The 15552-nt window shown below is 48.6% G+C and overlaps 1 protein-coding gene across 1 annotated transcript in view; it reads right to left on the bottom strand.

Annotated features, from left to right (window-relative positions):
* Positions 1 to 11899: 11899 nt before the first annotated feature.
* Positions 11900 to 15552, bottom strand: part of MYH9 (myosin heavy chain 9) — a 107487-nt gene continuing 103834 nt past the window's right edge. The window contains exons 39-41 of the mRNA XM_007975646.3: positions 14935 to 15043; positions 14626 to 14798; positions 11900 to 13403 (exon numbers count right to left, since the gene is read on the bottom strand). Coding sequence (XP_007973837.2) covers positions 13286 to 13403; positions 14626 to 14798; positions 14935 to 15043 — 400 coding nt within the window. The 3' untranslated portion in view covers positions 11900 to 13285. The remainder of the gene's footprint in view (positions 13404 to 14625; positions 14799 to 14934; positions 15044 to 15552) is intronic.

Here is a 15552-nt window from a genome sequence, read left to right as displayed (position 1 = left end):
ACTTAGTTTGGCTGGATATGAAATTCTGGATTGAAAATTCTTTAAGAATGTTGAATATCGGCCCCCACTCTCTTCCAGCTTGTAGAGTTTCTGCAGAGAGATCCTCTGTTAGTCCCTTTGTAGGTAACGTGACCTCTCTCTCTGGCTGCCTTTAACATTTTTTCCTTCGTTTCAACCTTGGAGAGTCTGACAATTATGTGTCTTGGAGTTGCTCTTCTCGAAGAGTATCTTAGTGGTGTTCTCTGTATTTCCTGAATTTGAATGTTGGCCTGGCTTGCTCGTTGGGGAAGTTCTCCTGGATAATATGCTGAAGTGTGTTTTCCAGCTTGGTTCCATTCCCCCTGTCACTTTCAGGTACACCAATCAAAAATTGTAGGTTTAATCTTTTCACATAGTCTCATATTTCTTGGAGGCTTTGTTTGTTCCACTGTCATTCTTTTTTCTATAATCTTGTCTTCATGCATTCTTTCAATAAGTTGATCTTCAATCTCTGATAATCTTTCTTCCGTTTGATCAATTTGGCTATTGATACTTGTGTATGCTTCACGAAGTTCTCATGCTGTGTTTTTCAACTCCATCAGGTCATTTATTTTCTTCTCTAAACTGGTTCATCAAGGTTCTTAGCTTCTTTGCATCGGGTTACAACTTGCTCCTTTAGCTCAGAGGAGTTTCTCATTACCCACCTTCTGAAGCCTACTTCTGTCAATTCGTCAAACTCATTCTCCATCGTTTTGTGCCCTTGCTGGAGAGGAGTTGCAATCATTTGTAGGAGACGAGGCATTCTGGTCTTTGGAATTTTCAGCATTTTTGTGCTTGTTTTTCCTTATCTTCTTGAATTTATCTGTCTTTGATCTTTGAGGCTGATGACCTTCGGATGGGTTTTTGGGGAGGGGAGGTCCTTTTAGTTGATCTTGATGTTATTGCTTTCTGTTTGTTAGTTTTTCTTCTAACAGTCAGGCCCCTCTGCTGCAGGTCTGCTGCAGTTTGTTGGAGGTCCACTCCAGACCTTTTTTGCCTGGGTATCACCAGCGCAGGCTACAGAACAGCAAAGATAGCTGCCTGCTCCTTCCTCTGGAGGCTTCGTTCCAGAGGGGCACTGACCTGATATCAGCCAGAGCTCTCCTGTATGAGGTGTCTCCCAGTCAGGAGGCATGAGGGTCAGGGACCCACTTGAGGAGGCAGTCTGTCCCTTAGCAGTGCTCGAGCGCTGTGCTAGGAGATCTGCTGCTCTCTTCAGAGCCAGCAGGCAGGAACCTTTAAGTCCACTGAAGTTGCGCCCACAGATGCCCCTTCCCCCGGGTGCTCTCTTTGTCCTGGGGAGATGGGAGTTTTATCTATAAGCCCCTGACTGGGGCTGCTGCCTTTCTTTCAGAGATGCCCCCCCAGTGAGGAGGAATCTAGAGAGGCAGTCTGGCCACAGCCGCTTTGCCTTGCTGTGGTGAGTTCCGCCCAGTCTGAACTCCCTGGCCTCCTTAGCACTGTCAGGGAAAAACTGCCTACTCAAGCCTTAGTAATGGCAGATGCCCCTCCCCCTACCGAGCTCTAGTGGCCCAGGTCAACTTCAGACTGCTGTGCTGGCAGTGAGACTTTCAAGCCAGTGGTTCTTAGCTTGCTGGGGTCCATGGGGGTGGGACCTGCTGAGCAAGACCACTTGGCTCCCTGGCTTCAGCCCTCTTTCCAGGAGATTGAACAGTTCTGTCTTGCTGGGGTTCCAGGCGCCACTGGGGTACCAAAAAAAAAAAAACTCCTGCAGCTAGCTCAGTGTCTTTCCTAAACAGCCACCCAGTTTTGTGCTTGAAACCCAGGGCCTTGGTGGTGTAGGCACATGAGGGAATCTCCTGGTCTGTGGATTGCAGAAACTGGGAAATGCATAGCGTCTGGGCTGGATAGCACAGTCCCTCATGGCTTCCCTTGGCTGGTGGAGGGAGGCCCCCGGCTCCTTGCACTTCCTGGATGAGGCAATGCCCCACCCTGATTCTGCTTGCCCTCCGTGGGCTGTACCCACTACCTAACCAGTCCCAATGAGATGAACTGGGTACCTCCATTGGAAATGCAGAAATCACCTGCCTTCTGCATTGGTCTTGCTGGGAGCTGCAGACTGGAACTGTTCCTATTCGGCCATCTTGCCAGATCTTCCCCTATCTTCTTTTTTTGTTTGTTTGTTTTTGTTTTTGAGACGGAATCTCACTCTGTCTCCCAGGCTGGAGTGCAGTAGCGCAATCTTGGCTCACTGCAAGCTCCGCCTCCCAGGTTCATGCCATTCTCCTGCCTCAGTCTCCTGAGTAGCTGGAACTACAGGCGCCTGGCTTTTTTTTTTTTTTTTTTTTTTTTTTTTTTTTTTTGTATTTTTAGTAGAGACGAGGTTTCACCATGTTAGACAAGATGATCTTGATCTCCTGACCTCGTGATCCACCTGCCTCAGCCTTCCAAAGTGCTGGAATTACAGGCGTGAGCCACCATGTCCTACCGATCTGCCCCTATCTTAAGCTATTTCTAGAAACAGAATGACTAGGTCAGAGGGTATTAACATCTAAAAATGTTTTCATACCTAGAACCACACTGTTATGCAAATAAATTGTATCAATTTACACTCACACCCGCTTTACAGGAGGGTGCTCTTTCTTTCAGTCTTAAGAGTTCTCAGTAGTCTTTCTCTTTAAAAAGAAAAACAGATCTTTACATAGAGAAAATTTTTCAAGTTCAGCTTGTGATTATCCTGCCTGCAGAGATGAGGGAAAAGAGCGAAAGTGGATCCTGTTTAGGCATTACTTTAAGAACACAAAAGAGCATTTTTCAACCACCCCTTCTGAGACCAGACTAAAGTGACAGTCAAGGCACTTATAGCTATAATAGCAGCGGATATGGTTTTGGGCTGGGTCCCTGCCCAAGTCTCACATCAAATTGTAATCCCCAGCATTGACGGTGATGCCTGGTGGAAGGCGGCTGGGTCGTGGGAGTGGATTTCCCCTTTGATGCTATTCTCTTGATAGTGAGTTCCCTTCATCTTCTGCCATGACTGGAAGTTCTCTGAGGCCTCCCCGGAAGCTGATACCACCATGTAGAGCCTGCAGAACTGTGAGCCAATTAAGCCTCCTTTCTTTATAAATTACCTAGTCTGAGGTATTTCTTTTCAGTAGTGTGAGAATGGACTAATACAGCAGCTAATGCTAATAGTGGCAAACACATGTGGAAATGCTAATAGTGGCAAACACGTGTGGACTTTACTATGCACCACTAACTGCTCTAAGATGTTAGAAAAAAAAACTCACTGTACTCTTTCAAGAACCTTTGGAGCGTGTATCATTTGTATCACCGTTAACAGATAAGGAAACTGAAACAGATGTTCAGTGACTCGGCCAAGGTCAGAAATCTATTGATGGCTAAAGACTGGGTTCCAACCGAGTCATATGGATTCCAGAGCCCACACGCTGCCTCTGTACCCTCTCTGCTGACAATAAAAAACTTGAATGAGACCAACATTTCAGAGAGTTCAACAGATATTTGGAAGACAGAACTGGCTGAAGAAGTGACAACCGAACAGAGATGGGTGAAGGGAGCTGCGATCCACAGCAACACCGAGAGGACATCCAGCCAAGAATCATCGTCTGCTAGGCAGAGCCTCAGAGAGAGGAGAAGTTCAACAGCCCCACGACCCATACAGGATTCAAGGCAGCCTCGAGTCGACACCGGTGAAAAAAATCAGAGAGTTCATGACTCAATCAAAAAACCCCAGAAATAATATCTTCGTATTCTGACACTTTAGGGGGTTCCCATCCAATCACCCGACAGGTAAGCCTGCCAGTGAACTTGTCTTCCTCCTACATAGGAATCGACTTAGGATCAGACATATGAGAAAGACAAAATGAGGAAAAGAGACCAAGACTGACAAATGCGAAATGAGCCCAGAAGACACGAATAATTTTGAAAACGGGCAATAATTTTGAAAAACTCAAACTCATGTCCTTGCAGAGATTTAAACTCATGCTGGCCGGGTGCAGTGACTCACACCTGTAATCCCAGCACTTTGGGAGGCCAACGCAGGCAGATCACCTGAGGTCGGGAGTTTGAGACCAGCCTGACCAACATGGAGAAATCCCTGTCTCTACTAAAAATACAAAATTAGCCGGGCATGGCGGCACGTGCCTGTAATCCTAGCAACTGGGGAGGCTGAGGCAGAAGAATCGCTTGAACCCGGGAGGCAGAGATTGCAGTGAGCTGAGATTGTGCCATTGCACTCCAGCCTGGGCAACAAGAGTGAAACTCTGTTTCAAAATAAAATAAAGTAAAATGTTATGCTTAACATGAGAACTAGATGCACTGAAAAGGCGGGGAAAACAATAGAACAAAAAAAAATTCTTGGGAATTAAATGATTGACAAAATAAACAACTCAAGAGAGGGTTGAAAAAGTCTAGAAAAGCTTCCAGAAAATAAACCAGAAAGATGACAGGAGAAATGAAGCTAAAGCGGAACTGAAATGTTACCATACATCATGATTTCCTGGAAAGCTACTTGAAAAAGAGCTGTAGGGGGAGTGGGAAGGACGTGAGTGTGTGTGCACGTGTGTGCACCCATGGTGAGGGGGTAGGGATAACCAAGACAGAAAAAGACATGGGATCCAGGAAACAGGAAAATCAGCCCAGTGAGAAGGGACTCCAAGGATCACAGCTGAGCGTGCAGCAGGCCTACAGAACAACCAGTCCAGGACGGAATAAGAAGGGAAGGGTTCTGTAGGGACTTCACAGAATACCTCATAGGGTTCACAATTTGAGGGAAACTGAGGAAATCATGAAGGCAAACAGTGCAAGGGGCGGGGGGAAAAAAAGGCAATTAGAAACATCAGGAAAAACTAAGGCTGTGCCACAAAGCATGTGCAACCATATTGTACAACTCAACTCTATAGTAAACAGTATTTAAAACATCACAAAAATGTAAACACACTTGTTTGATTTTTAACTTTGAGCACAAAACAACATTTAAACATGAGAACCAAATAAACTTGTTGCCAATCAGTACCAAAATTAAAGTACAATGGTAGTGGTTGGGAAGTGAGGCACTGAAAAAGAAGGAAGATTAATATCCTCATTTTATAAAATGGAGAGTGAAAAAACACTGGCCATAGTGAGGGCATAAGAAAAACATTGCAAGTAAACTGTTTACAGCGACAAAGTTTCTAACGGAGATTATAAAATTAGGGATGTAATATTAGAAGGTGGGGAGGGGAGTTAGAAGTGTAAAGATAACTTAATAATAATAAATAACAATAATTAATGAATAAAAATATTAATAAACTCTATCCTAATAGGAAGCAAATAAATAGTGAGGTCTAAATTTCAAAATGGAGAAAAATAAAAATGCAGTAGCTTATATTTATTGACCATCTGCTTTGCACCAGGAACCTTCTAAGTGCTTTGCAAGCATTAACTTGTTTTTAGTTATCACAACAACCTTGTTAGAAAGATACTATTATCACCTGCACATTTCAGATGAGGAAACTGCAACTCAGAGCAGTTAAGCTAGTGACAGCACCTGGTTAGTGACACCCAGAATGCAAACTCAGGCTTCCTATCTCCAGGGCACCCACTCTCACGATTTCATGTCCCAGCATCAGAACATTATTTAAATATATTTATTTACTCCCTAAAGAAAAAGCTAGGGTTGGACATGGTGGCTCACGCCTATAATCCTAGCACTTTGGGAGGCTGAGGCGGGTGGATCACCTGAGGTCAGGAGTTCAAGACCAGTCTGGGCAATATGGTGAAACCCATCTCTCCTAAAAATACAAAAATTAGCTGGGTGCAGTGGCGGGTGCCCGTAATCCCAGCTACTCGGGAGGCTGAGGCAGGAGAATCACTTGAGCCTGGGAGGCGGAGGTTGCAGTGAGCTGGGATTGTGCCATTGCACTGCAGCCTGGGTGACAGAGCAAGACTGTCTCAAAAAAAAAAAAAAAAAAAGAAAGAAAAGAAAAAAAAGAAAAAGCTAAAATTGGGACTAATTGCTCTTAATTAGGGTAAGTAGAGCCCTCTGTACTAATTGATTGATTGAGAAGGGGTAGGTAGAGTCTTCTGTACTAATTGATTGATTGGGAAGGGGTGGGTAGAGCCCTCTGTACTAATTGATTGATTGAGAAGGGGTGGGTAGAGCCCTCTGTACTAATTGACTGATCGATTGGGAAGGGGTGGGTAGAGTCTTCTGTACTAATTGATTGATTGGGAAGGGGTGAGTAGAGCCCTCTGTACTCTGTACTAATTGATTGATCGATTGGGAAGGGGTGGGTAGAGCCCTCTGTACTAATTGATTGATTGATTGGGAAGGGGTGGGTAGAGCCCTCTGTACTAATTGATTGATCGATTGGGAAGGGGTGGGTAGAGCCCTCTGTACTAATTGATTGATTGATTGGGAAGGGGTGGGTAGAGCCCTCTGTACTAATTGATTGATCGATTGGGAAGGGGTGGGTAGAGCCCTCTGTACTAATTGATTGATTGATTGGGAAGGGGTGGGTAGAGCCCTCTGTACTAATTGATTGATTGATTGGGAAGGGGTGGGTAGAGCCCTCTGTACTAATTGACTGATTGATTGGGAAGGGGTGAGTAGAGCCCTCTGTACTAATTGATTGATGGATTGGGAAGGGGTGGGTAGAGCCCTCTGTACTAATTGACTGATCGATTGGGAAGGGGTGGGTAGAGCCCTCTGTACTAATTGATTGATGGATTGGGAAGGGGTGGGTAGAGCCCTCTGTACTAATTGACTGATCGATTGGGAAGGGGTGAGTAGAGCCCTCAGTACTAATTGATTGATCGATTGGGAAGGGGTGAGTAGAGCCTGCTGTACTAATTGATTGGTCTTATCCATCTGCTGCACTCACTTATTACTTCATTTTTTTACTTTAGGAGGACAGAAGTCACTTTATAGTAGTTAGTAACTGCTAACCTCAATAGCGAGTTGGGTTCTGGTGTCACTTTCCTTAAAGGTGATGGAGTAATGTGAGAGCATGTGCCAATGAGAAATAAGCCTGCCTCTGATACAGAAGTGCTGGGAAGGGAAGAGTATAGTCCCTTTAAATGATATGGAAGAGGGAAGCTGAGCGCAGTGGCTCACGCCTGTAATCCCAGCACTTTGGGAGGCCAAGGCAGGCAGAGCACAAGGTCAGGAGTTTGAGACCGGCCTGGCCAATATGGTGAAACCCCATCTCTACTAAAAATACAAAAATTAGCTGGGTGTGGTGGCAGGTGCCTGTAGTCCCAGCTACTCGGGAGGCTGAGGCAGGAGAATCGCTTGAGCCTGGGAGGCAGAGGTTGCAGTAAGCCATGATTATACCACTGCACTCCAGCCTGGTGACAGAGCCAGACTTCGTCTCAAAGGGAAAAAAAAAGAAGTGGGGGCCTCACACACAGTTTCCTGGATAACAGGAACTATTGTAAGAGATCCCAGCAAACCACAACCATGCACAAAGAATCACAGCCCTGCACAAAGGCCACATCTATGAGGATATCTGCCCAACAAGTGTCTGTTCAACCTTGAGCTAAGGTGACCCTTGTTATTAATTATTGTACCTAGGGATCATTATTTAAAATAACTTACATAAGTCTCCTCATTTTTCCTTTAAAAACCTCTGCTTTCAGCAGGGCGCAGTGGCTCACACCTGTAATCCCGGCACTTTGGGAGGCCGAGGCGGGTGGATCCCCTGAGGTCAGGAGTTCGAAACCAACCTGCCCAACATGGAGAAACCCTATCTCTACTAAAAGTACAAAATTAGCCAGGCGTGGTGGCGCATGCCTGTATTTCCAGTTACTTGGGAGGCTGAGGCAGGAGAATTGCTGGAACCTGGGAGTCAGAATTTGCAGTGAGCCAACATTGCGCCATTGCATTCCAGCCTGGCGACAGAGCGAGACTCCGGGGGGGTGGGGGCGGGGGAATAAAAACCGTCTGCTTTCCTTTGTCTCCCCGAGTCTGCCTGTGGTCCCACCATGGGGTGTCCTCACACATCATGTATTCCCGGATTTACAAATCCTTCTGCTCATTCCGGAAAAAACTCGTTATCTTCGGAGACTCCCTCTCTGCTGTTATTTTAGGTTGACAGTAGACTCCCTGAACGTAATCTCAGAGTGGAGCAACCAGAATGGGGACTGCAGACTCAAATCCAGGTGAGAAACAGGTGTCTCTTAACTCCAGGGACGTGGGACGTGAGCAGACACCATCCATTTGGAGATTCCAAGGATCTAGTGACTACAAATAGGGCTCAGCTTCACCATCGACACCACAGGAAAAGTCACCCTGGATGTCTGCAGCTCCAGAGGAGGGGGCTTGGGCCAAAAACTTGGGTCCAGACAAAATTTCAGCCACTGAGAAGGCAAACCCAACTTCAGCCACTGAGAAGAAGGCAAACCCTGAAATTGCTTTGGAAGAGGTATGGTGACATCACTACCACCACCTAGTGGAAGCTGGAAGTGTTGACAGCCAAAGGCTCCCAGCCACCACCCCTACCCTGCCCTGCCCTGCCCCGCCCCGCCAATGGAGAGGTGTGCTTGGCCAGGTCATGCCAGATGTCATTGTCTGTGTGCACCATGACAGGGACCCCAGCGCCCTGTTCTGCTCTCTTTTTCCAGGGACCCTGGAAGCAGGTGGCGAGCTTCAAGCTGGGCATTTGACAATGGGGGCCTCTGAAGGCATCAGTGGCTAGCGGAGACAAACAGCCTAGGACTGCAAAGTGCAGGGGAAGGGAATTGTGTTTCATGCCCACAGCCCCTGGGGACCCCATAGGAGGCTGAGGGAGCAGCCACTGGTCCTGGCCACTCACAGTCCGGCCACTAGCAGCATCTCACGGACAATCCTTTTTGTCTTTCCTCAGATGGAGAAATTGGGCTCTGAGTACCAGGTGTCAGCTTCAGGGAGGTTTAGAAGTAGGTATCAAAATGACAGACACAGTCAAGCTCATAATATTTTCCCGCTGAAGTCAAGACAAATGTGTGTTTCATTGTGATGCACATATAACATTTAAGAGAACTGGATTCATTCACAGAGTTAACAGTTTTTGGATTCAAATCTGAAATAGGTCATTGAGTAATTGATTTAGATGCAGGATTTCAGGTTGAACTCCTCTCTGAGGGTGCTGCAAATAAGCATTAGCCCAGGGAGAGGGACAAGCCTCTAGCTCGGTGGATGTCAAACAGGAGAAATGAGGAGTGGAAGGTGGGGAGGGTGCTGTGAGCACCCAAAGCACCAGGATCTCTGGAACATGCACCAAGGAGCACCACCAACCTCTATCCCCTTCCCTCCAGCAGCCAGGAGACAAAGGAGACTCTTGTCTGGAGTCATTGCTGTGCCAAAGCATGACCTTAAACATAATAGCATCTTGGCTGAGTGCGGTGGCTCACACCTGTAATCCCAGCACTTTGGGAGGCCGAGGCGGGAGGATCACCTGAGGCCAGGAGTTTGAGACCAGCCTGGCCAACATGGTGAAACCCTGTCTCCACTAAAAATACAAAAATTAGGTGGGCGCGGTGGTGCGCACCTGTAGTCCCAGCTACTTGGGAGTCTGAGGCAGGAGAATCATTTGAACCTGGATGGCAGAGGTTGCAGTGAGCTGAAATCACGCCACTGCACTCCAGCCTGGGCAACAGAGTGAGACTCCATCTCACATAAATAAATAAATAAATAAATAAATAAATAAAAATAATAGCACTTAGCTGCTGTGGAAAACCATATGGCAGTTCTTTGAAAACTTAAACATGGAATTACCATAGGATCCCTCAATTCCACTTCTGGGAATACACCCGACAGCATGAAAACAGGGACCTGACCAGATGTTTGTACAGCCACACTCATAGCAGCATCGTTCACCATAGCCAAAAGGGGGAGGCAACCCAGGTGTCCATTGACAGATGAATGGATAAGCAAAATGCGACCTGTACACACAGGGAATATTATTCAGCCTTAAAGAGGAAGAAAACTCTCACCCATGCTACAACAGGGATGAACCTTAAGGACATTCTGCTAAGTGAAATAAGCCCGTCACAAAAGGACACATGCTATAGGATTCCATTCATGTGAGGTTCTTACAGTGGTCAAATGTATAAAGAGAGGGAACAGAGTGGTGGTTGTCAGGGGCTGGGGAAGGGAGAATGAGGAATTAATGTTTACTGGGTACAAAGTGTCAGTTTTGCAAGAGAAGAGTTCTGTCGGTGATGGTAGTTGCGCAACAATGTGAATGTAATTCCACCGAACTGTACACTTAAAAATGGTTAAAAAGGCAAATTTTAGGTTATAAATATTTTACCACAATTAAAATATTTTAAAATCCTTTCAAAGCCCAACCTTTGCAGAATAATAATAATAATAATAGCACCTGAGCCCTTTTTGGTTTGCAAAACATTTTCACACACATAGTCATACATGCTTCAACAACAGCCCAGTGATAAAAACATTTATTAATTTGGCTTCCTTCCCAGAGGAGAAAACTAAGGTTCAAATGGGGTGAAATGGCCAGGTGCGGTGGCTCATGCCTGTAATCCCAGCATTTTGGGAAGCCCAGGCAGGTGGATCTCCTGAGGTCAGGAGTTCGAGACCAGCCTGGCCAACATGGCAAAACCCCATCTCAATTAAAAATACGAAAATTAGCCAGGTGTGGTAGAGTGCGCCTGTAGCCGCAGCTACTCAGGAGGCTGAGGCACGAGAATCACTTGAACCTGGGAGGCACAGGTTGCAGTGAGTCAAGATCGCACCACTGCTCTCCAGCCTGGGTGACAGGGACTCTGTCTCAAAAAAAAAAAAAGAAAAAAAAAAGGCCAAGTGCGACGGCTCACGCCTGTAATCCCAACACTTTGGAGGTCAGGAGTTTGAGATCAGCCTGACCAACATGGTGAAACCCATCTCTACTAAAATTACAAAAATATTAGTCAGGCGTGGTGGTGCGCACCTGTAATCCCAGCTACTCAGGAGGCTGAGGCAGAAGAATCGCTTGAACCTGGGAGGCGGAGGTTGCAGTGAGCTGAGATTGCGCCACTGCACTCCAGCCTGGGTGACAGAGTGAGATTCCATCTCAGGGGAGGGAGAAAAAAAAAAAAAAAGATTCTGACAAAATGCCGTGAAGATCCTCTGTAGATCTTGTTAAAGTGGAGTCACATTCAGAGGGTTGGGGGCGGGGTCTGAAATAGTTTCTAAGCAGGTCCCACGTGGAGCCAATGCTGTCGGTGCAAGGACCGCCATCCAGCAGCAAAGATCCAGTGTACTTTACTTAATAGACAAGGAAGCTAGCCGGGAAGGGAGTGACTTGTCCAGGGTGACAGGCCAGGGTGGCACATAGGAAGCTAATGGCCAGGGAATGTGCATGCAGCTGTTTTGCCAAAAAATAGCCACCTCCTTAAGCTGACCCAGATAGTGTCCACTTTTTTAAAATTATTTTTTATTTATTTTTTTGAGACAGAGTCTCACTGTCGCCCAGGCTGGAGTGCAGTGGCACAAACCTCCGCTCATTGCAACCTCTGCCTCCCAGGTTCAAGCGATTCTCCTACCTCAGCCTCCAGAATAGTTGGGATTACAGGCACGCACCACCCGGCCCGGCTAATTTTTTTGTATTTTTAGTAGAGATGGGATTTCGCCATGGTCTTGAACTCCTGATCTCAGGTGATCCCTCTGCCTCAGCCTCCCAAGTGCTGGGATTACAGGCGTGAGCCACCATACCCGGCCTTGAACCAAGGTTTCTAAGATGCTCTTAGCCTCCTTGGATCTGTCCTAGCACACCTTTCCATCTTATCTTTTCTGCACAACCGCCCACAGCTAGCCCAGCCTACGCCTCAGCCAGTCTGGCTCCCTGACGATGCAGAGCCAGCACCGGCTGCAGAAGCCAGGCCCAGTCCTGTCCAGGGCCCCCTGGCCGCAGACAAATGCTACAGACACGGCTCGTAGCACATGGTTCTCTTTATTGTGATGCTCCGTGGAAAACATCCATAAACCAGCTTACTGTAGTGGTGACAGCTGCAACACATGCTAAGGCACTTTCATTATATAAAAAAGGGATGGGGTGAGAGTTACACTCACTCCTTTGTGACAGCAACTGGGACCTGAATTCAGAGCTTTGTAGGCATTACGCAGCTTTTATATCGCTTCATGATTTGAGAGTTTGTTTCCTTTAAAAAAAAAAAAAAATGCCTTCTTGCCGTAAGTCTCAATGCAGCATATACAAAAGTTAGGAATACAAGTAAATTCGGCAACCAGTGTAGACCGGTGAGGACGAGCTAACTCTCTTATAAACAAAGGCAGTGAGAAAGACTCGGAATTTTATCATTTATTACGAGAAAGGGGAAAAAAAGAAAACCTTGTTTTGCTTTCAAAAATATCTGTGCAGGTGGCAGATTTTTAAACTACACGAGTCAACGGTGCAGGTAAATGACCCTCGGGCCCAGTCCTAGAGTAGACACGAGATCGCCTGGCAGGGCTGCTGGCCCCTCTAACGCTCTGGCTGTCATACTTGGGACAAGTCCCTTAACCATTAAATATATTTGGTCCCCAAAAGTGTTGGGAGAAGCCACTGGAAGGCTGCTGGCCTTCCCTGCTTGACCCCGGCAGCCTTGCTGTGGCAGAGGCAGGCTGTCCTCGGTAAAGGAGGGGAGGGGGCATTGCACTTGAGCCATTTTAGAATCAGGAGGGAGACAGTGGACAGTGGCGCTGCCTGGGACAGGGTGGGGAGGAATCCACTCCTCCCCCCACCCCAGCATTCTGTGCCCTGCACAGAGGTGGAGCCCCAGGGCCTGCTCCTTCTGGACCGCCCAGAGCCATAGGAGTGGGAGGCCCAAGGGGCAGAGGTGTGTGAGGTCACCACGTGTGATTGCCAACAGCAAAGAAAGGAGGAGTGGGGGCGCTGGTGGCAGAGGTCAGGGAGGCTGACGACTGCGGGGGGTCCGACTACCAAAACGCCTTCAGTCTGAAGAAAAATAGATTCATAGAAAACTCTGGCCCCTCCCCGGGGGCCTGCCCTCCTTGCCTCAACATCTTGTGCTTTTTGGCAAGAGGGGGCCGAGGAGCCTGCTGGTCGCTCTCTGCCTGGGCCCGGGCCCTGTCTCTTTGGTATCAGATTCTGAGCGGGGGAGGGAGCTGGAAGGGATGCAGCAGAGGAAGCCAAATGCCCTCAACAGCGCCTGGAGGGAAACAGGATGGGAGCACGGGGCTGAGGGCAGGGGGAGGTGCGTTCACAGCAGTCCCAGGAAGGTGGGGAGAGGCCTGCTGCAGGGTCTGGGAAGGGAGGCTGTGGTGTCCGTCTGTCCATCCATCTCAGGCTGCAGGAGAAGAGGCTTATTCGGCAGGTTTGGCCTCAGCCCCATCCGCTTTGCCATCCACCTCCTCGTCGGAACCATCGCCGGCGCCTTTCCGGGCCATTCGGCGGGGCATGACAAACGGCAGGTCCCCGCGCCTGAGGGCAGAGGCAGAGGCAGAGGGTCAGTGGGCACAGACAGGCCAGGGGCGGCCGCAGCACAGCACACACATCTCAAAGCGAATTTGAGAGGGAAACCAGGCGCCTGGCTGCTCCCACCAGGATGAAGCAAGGCGGAGCCTTGGGAGCCACAGGTGAGCTGGATAGGACTGCTCTCAGGAAAGCAGGCAAAGCTTCCTGCAAAATGTTTTGGTGTCAGACATCTTCACACACAACCGTAGCACAAAAACAGTTCAGGCAAACAGGACCAATTACAACAGGAAAGGCACAAAAGTAAGTGTGAAATGCCACCCTCTGTTGCAACTCCTATAAAACCGGTGAAACCAAGACAGGTAAACAGGTGTGCTTGTTCACACAGAGTACAAAGCCGGGCACCCTCTTTCTACCACATGGCAGAAAATTCATATCCACTACTGACTCCTTATGCTTAAAAAAAGAGCGCCACGAAGGCCTGGCGCAGTGGTTCACGCTTGTAATTTCAGCACTTTGAGAGGCCGAAGTGGGTGGGTCACCTGAGGTCAGGAGTTTGAGACCAGCCTGACCAACATGGTGAAACCCCATCTCTACTAAAAATACAAAAATCAGCTGGGCACAGTGGTGCATGCCTGTAATCCCGCTACTCCAGAGGCTCAGGGAGGACAATCACTTGAACCCGGGAGGAGGTTGCAGTGAGCTGAGACTGCACCATTGCACTCCAGTCTGGGCAACAAGAGTGAAAATCCATCTCAAAAAAAAAAAAAACAAACAGGATCCCCATGAAAAAGAGGTAAGAAATGAGAATCTCAGAGAAAAAGATCCTCTGCTTCAAACATTCACTACTTGTTGAGTGTTAACACTCCCTGGGAAATGCAAAGGAGCCTTTTCCACCTCTGTAGACATTATGAGGCCCCTATTCATTTTGTAGATATTTATGAGGCACCTAATACATGCCAGGACTGGGCCAGGTGGCCTCGAGCAACTTCCAATTCAGAAGACAATAAACTTTTAGGACAGGCTAGGAATAAACTACCTAGAGTTTACTGTGTGTTCAAAACACTAAGCTGAAGCCCTCAAAGGCGAGAAGCCAGAAGGGGCAGAGACTGCTTTGTGCAGTCCTCTCTTGGTGTCATTTGTGCTTTGCTTGTGGGCTGTGGTTGAGGAACAAGCTACCTTTTGAGAGAAGTGCCGAGGCAAAGGGGTGGGTTGGGCGGTGGGGGCTCACCTGAGCTTGTTCTTGAGGGAGCTGACCTCGCGGTTCATGGCATCGGCCGTCTCGGTGGCATCCTCCAGCTCGCGCTGCAGTTTCCGGCGGGAGGCGTTGGCCCGCTGGGCCTCCTCTTCCGCCTCCTCCAGCTGCCGCTTGAGCTGCTTCAGGCGGGTGGATGCCTTGTCGGCCTGTGCAGATGACGTGTGGCCCGTGGCCCTGGTTAGGGGCTCTGGGCGTGTAGCCAGCCAGCCTCACTGCCCTGCCTGTTGCCCCATCTGCTGCCCAGCCCGGCTGCCCTTCTCACTGCGCCACCAGCGCCCGCACCTGGTCCTTGTACTGCTCGGCGTTCCTCCGCTCGTCATCCACCTGCAGCAGCACATCCTTTAGCTTCTTCTCCGTCCGACGCACCTGTTTGCAGGCTGCCTGGCGCTCCCTGCATGACAGACAAGGTGGCTCAGAGGGAACATCCTCCTTCAGAGGGTCCAGCCAACAAACCCTAACATGGACCACCCGTTTTGCGGGGCTCGCTGGCATCTAGGGATCACCTAGGGCGGCCTTTGCTGGACACCTATGTGTGCCTGGCTTCTTACGACGGGCACTGCAAAAAGCCCCATTTACAGATGGGGAAACGGGCGCAGGTAAGGGAAGTGACACACCTCAAAGGGCATCTGTGTAACCGGAAAAGAGGTTTGGGGGCCTACTGTAACCCCCATTCCCTCCAAGGAAGTCTCAGTCCTGCTGAGCCCACAGAACAACTGCCCCGGTGGGCAGGACCCCCCTCTACCTCCTGCTCTGATTCACCCTCAGAGACAGCCACTAACGCTCCTGGCTTTAGAGGTGGAACAGAGAATCCCGTTCAAACCCCACAAGCTCTCCCAACCACCTAACCTGTGGAAGGGATGGGGGCCCCATCAGGAGGGAGGGAAACAGCCCCCGGGACTC

The sequence above is a fragment of the Chlorocebus sabaeus genome, chromosome 19 (genome assembly GCF_047675955.1).
Source record: "Chlorocebus sabaeus isolate Y175 chromosome 19, mChlSab1.0.hap1, whole genome shotgun sequence".
NCBI lineage: Eukaryota > Metazoa > Chordata > Mammalia > Primates > Cercopithecidae > Chlorocebus > Chlorocebus sabaeus.
The sequence above is the reverse complement of the archived record's forward strand: the minus strand, read 5'-3'. Positions and strand labels throughout refer to the sequence as shown.